Source organism: Jaculus jaculus, chromosome 4, assembly GCF_020740685.1.
Source record: "Jaculus jaculus isolate mJacJac1 chromosome 4, mJacJac1.mat.Y.cur, whole genome shotgun sequence".
Taxonomy (NCBI): domain Eukaryota; kingdom Metazoa; phylum Chordata; class Mammalia; order Rodentia; family Dipodidae; genus Jaculus; species Jaculus jaculus.
The window spans coordinates 132,659,246-132,672,241 of NC_059105.1; the positions used below are offsets into that span (position 1 = coordinate 132,659,246).

Sequence of the window (12,996 nt, forward strand, 5' to 3'; positions counted from 1 at the left end):
GAATCTTGTTTTATACTATGGTACTTAAAACAAATCTGCTTTATTTTATGCTATAACTATTTTAAGAATCTCAGTGGCGCTGAAGCCAGGCATGGTGACATATGTCTTTAATCCCAGCACTTGGGACACAGAGATAGGAGGACCACCATGAGTTGGAGGCCACACTGAAACTACATAGTGAATTCCAGGTCAGCCTGGGCTAGTTTGAGACCTAACCTTGAAACTCACCACCCCTCATGAATCCTAGTGAGGACTAGGGAGGTGGTTCACTGGCTAAAGGCACTTGCTTGCAAAGCCTGTTACTCAAGGTTTAATTCTCCAGCTACCCATGCAAAGCACGATGCACAAAGTAGCACCAAGAGCTTGGCATTTATTTTCAGTGGCAAGAGGTCCTGGTGCACATGTGATACACATATACACACACAATTAAAATTTTAAAATTAAAAAAGAATCCTGCCAGGTGTGGTGACACATGCCTTTAATTCCAGCACTTGGGAGGTAGAAGTAAGAGGATCACTGTGAGTTCGAGGCCACCCTGAGACTACATAGTGAATTCCAGGTCAGCCTGGGCTAGGGTAAGACAGTACCTCGGGAAAAAAAAAAATCCCAGTGACTCCATTTTTCTTTGTTCAACATTCCATTATTCTGCCTCCCCGTTGTTTGTTTTTTTTTTCAACATAGGGTCTTACTCTAGTCCAAGCTTACCTAGCACTCACTGTGTAGCCTAGGCTCTCCTTGAATTTATGGTGATCCTTCTACCTCAGCTTTCCACATGCTTGGGCCACCACTCCCAGCTATAGTCATTCTTTTTTTTTAAAAAATATCTTAATTAATTTATTTATTTGAGAGAGAGGGAGAGAGGAAGAGAGAGAATGGGTGCATCAGGGCATCCAGCCACTGCAAACGAACTCCAGACGCATGCACTACCTTGTGCATCTTGGCTTATGTGGATCCTGGGGAATCAAACCTGGGTCCTTTGGCTTAGCAGGCAAGTGCCATCTCTCCAGGACACCCCTCCTTTCAATATTGTTATTTTCTATTCAGTCATTTCTTAAAGCTACTTTGTAATGATTAGAAGCATTTCTCTTGAGTTTTTCTCTTACATGTTATTTTTTTCATTCTAAAACATACTCAATGAATTCAATTCAAATATTTGAGGCCCTCTGGTTTGTTTTAAAATTTTTTTCCAAGGTAGGTCTCACTCTTGCCCAGGCTAAACTGGAATTCACAATGTAGTTTCAGGGTGGCCCTGAACTCATGGCATTCCTCCTACCTCTGCCTTCCAAGTGCCTGGCTTAAAAATGTTTTCCTTTTTTTTTTTTTAAGCAGTCTATTGTAATTAAAAAACAAACAAAACACACACACACACAAAAAAAAAAAAAAAAAAAACCCGATGTTTGGGTTGGAGAGATGGCTTAGTGGTTAAGGAGCTTGTCTGCAAAGCCAAAGTACCTAAGTTCGATTCTCCAGGACCCACATAAGACAGACAGACAGACAGACAGACACACACACACACACACACACACACACACACACACACACACACAAGGTGGTGGATGCATCTGGAATTTGTTTGCAGCAGCTAGAGGCCATGGCCAACCGTTATTTTTCTCTCATATAAATAAAAAATAAAATAAATAAAAATAAATGGTTTTTGAGGCTAAATGCTTGTGTATTAAGCATGAAAGCCTGAGACTGAGTTTCAGCCTCAGCACCCAGGTAAAAAGCTGGATGTGGCCATGCACATCTATAACCCCAGTCCTGTGGAAAACAGACAATGGCTGGTGCTTACAAAAACTGCAGCTCTAGGTTCAGAGAGACATTTGATCTCAAGGAAATATGTAGGTGAGTGATAGAGGACATTTGATGTTCTCTTCTTGCTCCACATGTGTGCATATGCACATACCAAACACATACATACCATGAAACACACAGTACATATGCACATGTAAAAAATAATTCGTGTCTAACACTTTGTTTCTGAACTGAAAAGTTGTCTCAGGGCATTTAAAATTATTTTTTGATAATTTTATACACACATACTTTGACCATATTCATCCCTCATTATCTTCTCTTGTGCCCCTCTTCCTGTTAACACCATCTTCTTCCCAACCAGTTCCTCATCTACTTTGATTTTTTGGTGCTTACATGAGCATGGATAAGGAGTTATTTATAACACATCTGTATTTTCAATGACTTACTTGTACTTGAATTCCCTATAGTACTTTGCAATAAAAAAGGATATAACTTTTTATGGGCTGAAGAGATGGCTTAGTGGTTAAGGCATTTTCCTGTGAAGCCAAAGGACCCAGGTTTGATTCCCCAGTACTCAGGTAAGTCACATGGACAAGGGGCGCATGAATCTGGAGTTCATTTGTAGTGGCTGGAGGCCCTGGCATGCCCATTCTTTGTCTCCTCCCTCCCTACCTCCCTCTCTCTCTGATTGCAAATAAAATAAATAAATAAATAAATAAGGATATAACTTTTAAAAAGGATCTTGGAACAAACTGCTAAACTGCTTTTTATTTTAATTTTTAATATAATTTTTTGTTTGTTTGTTTGTTTTGGTTTTTCAAGGTAAGGTCTCACTCTAGCTCAAACTAACCTGGAATTCACTATGCAGATTCAGGCTGGCTTTGGACTCGTGTAATCCTTCTACCTCAGCCTCCCAAATCCTGGGATTAAAGGCATATGCCACCACATGCAACTTAAAAAAAAATGTATATATTTTTTCACACTCACACATACATACATACATACATATTCGAAGTAGAGTCTCACTCTAGCCCAGGCTTATCTCAAACTCACAGAGATCCTCCTACTTCTTCCTCTGATGTGCTGGGATTACAGCCATGTGCTACCCAGCCTAGCTAAGCTGCTTTTTTTTTTTTTTAATTAAGAGTATACACAAGAATCCATTTCCTTAGCACTATCATGAACATTAGTATAACATCTAATGAAAAAAACTTTAAGTTAATTATGGTTTTTCTCATTGTTTTGTGCTCCATGATCACAATATAAAATGCTACAACCCAGAGAGGCTAACTAATAAACACATCTCTTCATTGTGAGGTTAACTAAACTGATAGGGAAAAAAAAATCGATCTCATAGGCAGAATGCCAATGTCAATACATGTGTAGCCTGCTAACTGAAAGGTTTTCTCTCAAGTAAGCCTTTAATTTCAGAACAGTTGAAGAACAGACAATTCCCATACAACCCTCACTCAGCATGTGTTATCAGTATCTATTATTATTATGCTATATTTATTGTGACAAAGGACCAATAGTAACATTTTAATAGCTACAAACTCCACACTTTAGGTTTTAGTAGCTATCCTGGTATATTTTGTTGGCTTCCTGAATATTTTGCATTTAATTGTGACATCTCCTTAAGCTCCTATGGTTGTGAGTTTCTCAGCCTCCTTTCATTTTTTGCTTATTTACTTATTGTTTTTCTGAGGTAGGGTCTCACTCTACCTCAGGCTGACCGAATTCACTACGTAGTCTCAGGGTGGCCTCGAACTCTCAGCAATCCTACCTCTATCTCCCAAGTGCTGGGATTAAAGGAGTGCACCACCATGCCCGGCTTAAAATATTTTTTTAAAAAACTATTTATTTGAGAGAAGTGGGGGCAGATAGAGAATGGGCATGGCAGGGCCTCTAGCCACTGCAAACCAACTCCAGACACATGTGTCACCATGTGCATCTGGCTTATATGGGTACTGGGGAATCAAACCTGGATCATCCTTAAGACTTCCTAGGCAAGCACTTTAGCTGCTAAGCCATCTCTCCATCCCTAGCTTCCTTGTATCTGATGACTTTAATAGTTTTGAGTAATACACGGCATGTAGTTCACAGAATGTCCTTCAAACTGAGTTTATGTGATATTTATCCTGAAATGACTCAGAATATGGTCTTTGGGGAAGATCACAAGAAAGGACGCACTCTTCACATTATCATCACATCAAGGGAATATTCTATCAACTTGATTTAGTGATATTAACACTTGGCTGAGTTAGTATCAAATTATCACTGTCAAGTTACTTTACATTTCTCATACTCTATTCTTTGCAAGAAAATCATTAAGCTTATATTCAATAAGGAGTTAAGTTCTTCCTCCTAGGGAGGAAATCTACATGTATGTTTCTTGTGAATTTTTTTTTAACATTTAAATTTTGTTTGAGAGAGAGAGAATGAATGGGTGTACCAGAGCCTCCAGCTACTGCAAATGAACTCCAAATGCATGTGCCACTTTGTATATCTGGCTTATGTGGGTTCTGGTGAACTGAATCTGGGTCCTTAGGCTTTGCAGGCAAGCACCTTAACTGCTAAGCCATCTCTCCAGCCCTACTTTTATTTTATTTGAGAGAGAGAAAGAGGGAGGGAGAGAGATAAAAAATGGGTGTACCAGGGCCTTCAGCCACTGGAACCAAACCAGACACATGTGCCATCTTATGCATCAAGTTTACGTGTGGCCTGGGAAATTGAACTTGTGTTCTTTGGCTTTGCAGGCAAATGCCTTAACTGCTAATCCATCTCTCCAACCCACTTAAAAAAAAAAACAAAAACTGTCAAAAGTGAATATATTTAATTTAATTTTGTTTTTTTCAAGGTAGGATCTCATTGTAGCCTAGACTGACCTGGAATTCACTACGTAGTCTCAGGGTGGCCTTGAACTCACAGTGATCCTCCTACCTCTGTCTCCCAAGTGCTATGATTAAAGGCGTGTGCTACCATGCCTAGTTTCAAAATATTTTATTTCTTGAGCCAGGCATGGTGGCACACGCCTTTAATCCCAGCACTCTGGAGGCAGAGGTAGGAGGATCACTGTAAATTCAAGGACATCTTGAGACTATAGAGTGAATTCCAGGTCTGCCTGAGCTAGAGTGGAACTCTATCTCAAAAAAACAAAAACAAAACAAAACAAAAAATTTATTTAATTTGAGAGGAAAAGAGAAAAAGAATGGGCAGGCCAGGGCTTTTAGCCACTGCAAAAGAATTCTAGATGCATGTGCCACCTTGTGCAGTTGGTTTATGTGGGTACTGCAGAACTGAACCTGAGTCCTTGGGCTTTGCAGGCAAGTGCCTTAACCACATCTCTCCAGCCCTCAAGAGTTATTTTTCGAGGTAGAGTCTTGCATTAGCCTAGGCTGACCTGGACTTCGCTACGTAGTCTCAAGGTCACCTTGAACTCAAAACAATCTTCCTATCCCTGCCTCCCAAATGCTGGGATTAAAGGCATGTGCTACTATGCCCAGCTACAAGAGTTTTTAAAAAATTTTTTATTTTATTTGAGAGTGACATAGAGGGAGATGGAGAGGGAAGAGGGAGAGGGAAAGGGAAAGGGCACTCCAGGGCCTCTAGCCACTGCAAACAAACTCCAGATGTATGTGCCACCTTGTGCATCTGGCTTATGTGGGTCCTAGGGAATTGAGCCTCAAACCAGGGTCCTTAGGCTTCACAGGAAAGCAGTTAACTGCTAAGCTATCTCTCCAGCCCTCTACAAGAGTTATTTTTATAAAAACATCTGCAATTCTAAATTAGGACTCTAACGGCATCAAGATATTTTTCAAAAAGATGTATTTTTTTTTATTTACAAGGGAAGGAGAGACAGAGAATATAGGTGTACCAGGGTCTTTTGACCATGCAAGCAAATTCCATATGCATCACTTTGTGCTGGCTTCATGTGGGTAATGGGGAATCAAGCCTGGGCCAGCAGATTTTACAAGAAAGCACCTTTAAATGCTAAGTCATTTCCTCAGGCCAATATCAGGTTTTTGAAAAAATATTTTATGTGAGGTGTGGTAGCACACACCTTTAATTCCAGCACTTGGGAAGCAGAGGCAGGAAGAGTGCTATGAGTTAGAGGCCAGCCTCAGACTATAGTCAGTGTAAGATCCAGGTCATCCTGGGCTCAAGGGTGACTGTACCTTGAAAAAAAAATTACTTATGACAGATTTATGAGAGAGAAAAAAAAGAGAGAGAGAGAGAATGAATGTGTGTCAAGGCCACTTGCCGCTGCAAACAAACTCCCAACACATGCTCCCCTTTGTGCATCATGCTTTCCAAACATACTGGGGAATTCAACTCAGGTGAATAGGCTTTGCAATATAGTGCCTTGAAATGCTGAGCCATTTCCTCAGCCTGAGATACTTTTAATCTTTTGCTTCCTTCACTAATGCCATTTAGGCCTTCCTACTCTATCAAGCAGGGAAACTAAAATGCTTATAATGATACGACATGAGAAAGAACAATGTTTATTCTCAAACAAAATGCTAAAAATTATTTTAAACATGGTCACAGGTTTGCAAACACTGGAAAAAAAAAAAAAGAACCTTGATTTTTAAGAGCAACATCTCTAAGAGCTTTACATTTGACAATGGACATTATCATGGATCTCCCCTAGAAAAAAGAACACAAAACAAATAAGAAAATGAACCCAAAAACTGGAACAACAGTTTGCTAAATTTTGAACATTTGACTTACAAGTCCTGACTCTAGGGTAATTGTGAGCCAAAAGAAACCGTTCGACCCAGTTTTCCATATTCTGTAGGACCCAGCTGTGTGCTAATTTGTTTCGGGGTGTCTGTACTGCCAACCAGTCCAGACACTGAGAAGGATTATATTCAATAACCTGTAAATAAAAAGACAGAAACAAAACATATGGTCAATTCTTTACCTTCTTTATAAAAAAATTTTATATGTATGTGTTTATGCATATCTGCTTGTGAAAATACATGTATGAGCGTGCACGCACACGCGTGTGTGTGTGTATACATGCAGGTAAGAGGACAATGGCACGTGCTGTTCCCTCGGGAATGCAGCCCATCTTTTTTTTTTTTTTTTTTTTTTTGAGATGAGGCCTCTCACTGACCTGGAGCTTACTAAGCAGGCTAGACCAGTAGTAGCCAGTTATCTTTAGGTATCCACCTATCTCTACTTCTTCAGTACTGGGATTACAAATGTGATCACCATACCTGGCCAAATTTCATGGCTGCTTGTTTTGTCATTTCACTGTAGCCAAGGCCACATATTTATTTATTGCCTATGGTTGTCTTTAGGTTCAAAGGACACATGAATAGTTTCAAAAGAGACATGTAGACTTTAAATCCTATATTTGGCATTTTACTTATTTATATTATTTTTTGGCTTTCCGAGGTACAGTCTTGCTGTAGTCCAGGCTGGTCTAGAACTCATAGCAATCCTACCTCAAGCCTCCCAAGTGCTGGAATTTAAGGTGTGTACTAACATGCTTGGCTTCAAAGAAATTTTATGACCACATCAGTAATTCTGGAAGAAAAGAAGCGGTTGGTGGTTCCTCTGCTATTTTTGTAGATTGATGAAAACACTTGGGTTTAAGTTTCTAGGGCTTCTAGTTGTTTAAGGAATTCTTTTGAGAACAGAGGAATAAGAATTTTACATGGGCTGAGACCATTTAAATGTATAAGGAAAAAAAAGTATCTAGGAGGCTAGCTAGGAACTTTTGTTTGTCATAAAGCTTCTGACCAAAGCTCCTCTAATTCTCTGGATCTTTAATTTACTGGAAGGATTTTGGAGTAGCCTCTTAAGGAAGAAACTGATATTGTTAGGCTGTGAGGTTTGCAATGCAAGTGAAACATGAACAGACACTTAAAGATGGTTGTGGCAGCAGAGAAAAGTAAAATTTTGCTGGGTGCAGTACATGTTTTTAATCCACTTGGGAGTCAGAGATAGGAGGATTGCCCTGAGTTCCAGGCCACCCGGAGACTACATAGTGAATTCCAGGTCAGCCTGGGCTAGAGTGAAACCCTACCTCGAAAACCAAAATAAATAAATAAAATATTCTTGGGAAATCAATGCTGAAAGTATCTTCTCAAGACTTACCTCCCAGATCCTCTGCAGAATGTAAGATGCAAAAGGAGGCATTCCTGGAGGTCCACTAGCAAATTCCATTAGCATAGTCAACAATTTAAAAAAAGGATTGGCTGCCTGCAAGACACATACATACTGTTATTTAGATCAATTCCAGTTATGCTATTCAGGAGAAAAGAAACACATGCTTCTGAGCATCACATTTAAATCTACTACTTCAGGTTGGCAAAGCTCAGTCAATATTCCTGCCTATGAAAATGATCAGAAAACACCAGGATCAGCTATGAGATGCAATCAATTGTGTGGTACGCACAGATTTTTCCGGATGTCAAATATATTTGCAATGAAGTAATCTTAAAAATGAATTTAGGGTTGGAGAAATGGCTTAGCAGTTAAGTTAGTGCCTGGAAAGCCAAAGGACCTGGGTTTGACTCCCTAAAGTAGCGCATGCATCTAGAGTTCATTTACAGTGGCTGGAGGCCCTGGAGCACCAATTCTCTCCTTTCTACCTCCTCTCTCTCTCTCAAATAAATAAATACATAAGTAAATTTTTAAAAATGTATTTATTTGGCCAGGCAAGGTGTCACATGCCTTTGATCCCAGCACTTGGGAGGCTGAGGTAGGAGGACTGTTGTGAATTTGAGGCCGCTCTGAGACTCATCCTGGGATAGAGCGAAACTACCATTAAAAAAAAAGTATTTATTTATAGTGACAGGTAGGCACTCTGTATTTATAGCATAGATCATGTCCTGAAACAGGGATAAATCATACAAAATAGCTAAATCCAGACAATTAAACATATGTATATGTCACATATCCTGTTTTTAGGGTGAACATACTTAAAATCAATTCCTAAACCATTTTCTAGTGTGTAGTACATCATTACCTTTTAGTCACAATGTTGTACAACAGATCTCTTTACTCCACCCCTCCTGTTTCATATAAATATTTTATCCTTTGATCAACATCTCTACTTCCAAAATAACTTGTTATTGAAGCGAGGATAGTCTATTGAAAAATTTGGCAAATGGTTCCTGCAGCAATCTGATTCATTCATATTAATATTAAAAAAAAATTTATGTATTTGTATATGTGCCTGCCTGCATGCACCAGGATCTTTTCCTGCTGGAAATGAACACCCATCTAACTTTCCATAGGTGGCTGGACTGAACCTTGGATGGCAATGCTTTGTAAGCAACTGCCTTTAACTACTGGATCACCTCCTCAGACTCTACTTTGTATGTGTGTCTGTGTGTGTGTGTGTGTGTGTGTGTGTGTGTGTTTTCCAAAGTAGACTCTCACTGTAGCTCAGGCTGACCTGTAATTAGTTTCAGGGTGGCCTCAAATTCATGGCACCCTGCCTATCTGTTTCCCAAGTGCTGAGTTAAAGGTGTGCACCACCAAACCCGGCACCATATATATATATTAATTTTTGAAATGTATTGCTAAAGAAAACACCTTTTTCTGAAATAAAAACACTCTCACAATACCATTTTGCATATATTTCTTTATATATGCAGCACTATAGCTAGTTTACTTTTCTCTTGTATAAAATTATGATATATGGGGCTGGAGATATGGCTTAGTAGTTAAGACACTTGCCTGCAAAGCCAAAGAACCCAGGTTCAATTCCCCAAGACCCACATAAGCCAGATGCACAAGATGGTACAAGGTCTGGAGTTTGTATTATCTGGAGTCCCTAACACGTCATTCTCTTTCTGTCTCTCTCATAAAAATTTATGTATTTTATTTTTTAAAATTTTTATTTATTTATTTGCAAGCAGAGAGAGATAGGGAGAAGACAGACAGATAAGAGAGAATGGACATGCCAGGGCCTGTAGCCACTGCAAATAAACTCCAGATGCATGTGCCCCTTGTGCATCTGGCTTACGTGGGTCCTGAGGAATTGAACCTGGGTCCCTTGGCTTCGCAGGTAAACACCTTAGCTGCTAAGCCATCTCTCCAGCCCATATACACACACACAAACACACACAATATTATTTTTATTTGAGACAGAGAAGGGGAGACAGTGAGAATGGGGGTGCCAGGGTCTCTAGCCACTGCAAACAAACTCCAAATGTATGTGCCACCATGTGCATCTGGCTAACATGGGACCTGGAAAATTGAACCAGGGTCCTTAGGCTTCACAGGCAAGTAAGTGCCTTAATTGCTAAGCCATCTATCCAGCCCTATAATTATGTTTTTAATGAAACATGAAGAAGTAACTCAGTTTATTCAAGTCATATACTTAAGAAAGAGGTTACTGTGTCACTGGCAAACTCTAATCAGAAAGCTCATGTGAAAGCACTGTAAGTGAAAAGTTTTTGTGTTTGTTTTTGGAGGTAGGGTCTACTTCTAGCTCAGGATGACCTGGAATTCACTATGTAGTCAAAGGGTGCTAGGATTAAAGACAAGAGTCTCCAAACGCAGAGAAGTTTTTTTTTTTTTTTTTAAATTTATAAGCAAGAGAGAGAAAGAAAGATAAAAAGCAAGACTAGAAGCAGATACAGAGGAAGAATGGGTGCACCAGGGCCTCGAGCCACTACAAATGAACTCCATACTGATGCGCCACCTAATGGATCTGGCTTATGTGGGGTCCGGGGTAATTGAATCTGGGTCCTTAGACTTTTGGTGGTGCATGCCTCTAATCCCAGCACTCAGGAGGCAGAAGTAGTAGGCTCACCATGAGTTCCAGGCCACCCTGAGACTATATATGAATTCCAGACCAGCCAGGACCAGAGACTCTATCATAAAAACCATATAAAATAAAATAAATAGCAAATGTTTATATACCTCAGGAGTCAACTTCGCTATTGAAGTGAAAAGCATGGATATAATCTAAAATAGAAAAAGAAAGATTTCAGAATATTCTTTCTTAAATTATCAAAATAAAGTTCAAGACTGTTTTTAGCACTTACATGTTCTGCAAGTCGATTATTGTACCGACATAGGCTGAAAATCAGATTACAAGTTTGTCTTATATTGATGCCATCTCGAATATGTTGAAACAAGAAAGGAAATCCCTGTTAAAAACAGAAGTTCATATGTAAGAGCTGCTATATTATGTTTATGATGATTTAATTGTTTAGTATCAGTTAAGGTATTACCTTTCCTCCTGTTAATGCTGCCATATCAGTCTGTGACAATGTCAAGTGCCTAAAAGAAAATATTTGTGGAAATAAATCTTTTCCATGTGTACTACTTTGCAGCTATTTAAATCATGACATGCATGAAAACTGTCAATTATATTATATTGTATTTATAACTGCACCAACCTGTCACCATAAACATTTTTTTTCAGGGGAAGGATTATTATTATTATTATTGATGGCTGGACTTGTTTGATATCCAACTTTTAGGAAACTTTCCAAAGTTGGTACATGGAAAGCCAAATATACTTTATTTCCATTTCATTAACTGAATAAAATTAACATTTATTTTTTTGTTTCTCGAGGTAGGGTTTCACTCTACTTCAGGCTGACCTGGAATTCACTATGTAGTCTCAGGGTGGCCTTGAACTCATGGCGATCCTCCTACTTCTGCCTCCAGAGTGCTGGGATTAAAGGCATGCACCACCATACAGGGCTCAAATTAACATATTAAAATGGTAGGATGGGTCTAATTTTATTTTGACAGTTTTTTCTCTGAGGCTCTTTAAGTCAAATAGACTTCTAAGAAGTATTAGTTTCACTTCCCAATTTAAAATTATTGCATGTTTTGCATCACTCCAGTTCAAATTTACCCAAACCATAGCCAGTCTTATTTCACTTTTACCACCAGCCACTCAATATGCATTGTTCTGAGGCAAACTCCAGAGTTTTATCATTTAATCCATGTATCTCAGTACATATCTCAGATAAATTTCAAAAACATAACCACGGCATCATTATCTATGCCTAAAGTAAATCAACAATTCCTTACTATCTTACAATAATCAGGAATATTTACAAATTTCCTCATTTTTTCTTAAAAATATTTTGTAGTGAATTTGTTTCAATCTGAATCTTAATAAAAAAGTCTTTTGCTGCAATTGGTTTAAGTGTCTTTTAAAATTTTAATCTACTGGTTTCCCTTGAGACTTTGTTTCTGTAATTTATCCAATGAAGAAAGCAGGTAGTCCTGTAGAGTTTCCAACACTTATATTTTGCTTATTGTATCCTGGTGGTGGTGTTTTTACACATTCGTCTGTTCCTGTAAACTGGTAGGTACAGCTAGAGACTTGATCAGATCTAGGTTAGACTTTTAAATCAAGTGTATTTTTTGTAGGTAGTGTGGATTTTCCTCAAGAGGCACATAATGAAGAGGTTTGTCTTTTTGAAACATTTTCCACCAATGAACATCATAGATCCATTATTTCATTTGGGGATCACAAAATAGTGATTTCCTAATTCCAATATTCCTTGCTCAATTTTTTTTCTAGCTCAAATATCTCTGTATCGATGAATTTCCCTCATCCACCATTTGGTTGTAATGAACTTTTACTTCTTGCTGGTAGGATAAACAAATCCTTCACACCATTTACTTTTATCAGTTTTCAAAAGAAAGGTGATTTCCCAATACACTCCAAAGGTTGCCAACAAGATTTTCAAATTTTCCTTTATCAATTTAAACACCTTGTTATATTTTACATTGTCCACCACAGTTATTCTTATTATTTGATAAGCAATTTGTCCAACACATAAACAACAGAAACTCCTCAAGCAAACTCAGGTTCTTTAAACATGACCTCAGTAGTCTATTTAGAAAATCTCCATGTTCTCCAAAATAAAAAAAAAAAAAACACTTCAAGATTCTCACTCATTTCTTGTCACAGAATCATTTCAGAATAATTCTTAATTATATTAGTAACAATATAATTACTGTAACAGTTTAGGACAACTTTGCAATTTTTTTCCCCTCAAGTACATCGGACTAGAAATCCACAGTTAACGGTTTGAATATACTTTAATTCCTCTCCAGGGTCTATATAACCTCCTTAATATAGAATAAGGTTTACTTACTTCATTATACTCTTGTTTTTATGTATTGCTTTTTTATATTCATTTGTAATTATACAAAACATTTACAGGATTCCAAAGTTAAATCTACAAAACATTCTGTTTCGTCAAGCTTCCACTTCTGTCTCTTTTACCTTATTTTATCTCC

General features: G+C 38.3%; 1 protein-coding gene across 1 annotated transcript in view; it reads right to left on the bottom strand.

Annotated features, from left to right (window-relative positions):
- Usp34 (ubiquitin specific peptidase 34) overlaps positions 1–12,996 on the bottom strand; it is a 299,630-nt gene that overhangs the window by 40,939 nt on the left and 245,695 nt on the right. Inside the window, exons 63-67 of the mRNA XM_045147284.1 lie at positions 10,959–11,007; positions 10,770–10,874; positions 10,645–10,689; positions 7,864–7,968; positions 6,487–6,634 (exon numbers count right to left, since the gene is read on the bottom strand). Coding sequence (XP_045003219.1) covers positions 6,487–6,634; positions 7,864–7,968; positions 10,645–10,689; positions 10,770–10,874; positions 10,959–11,007 — 452 coding nt within the window. The remainder of the gene's footprint in view (positions 1–6,486; positions 6,635–7,863; positions 7,969–10,644; positions 10,690–10,769; positions 10,875–10,958; positions 11,008–12,996) is intronic.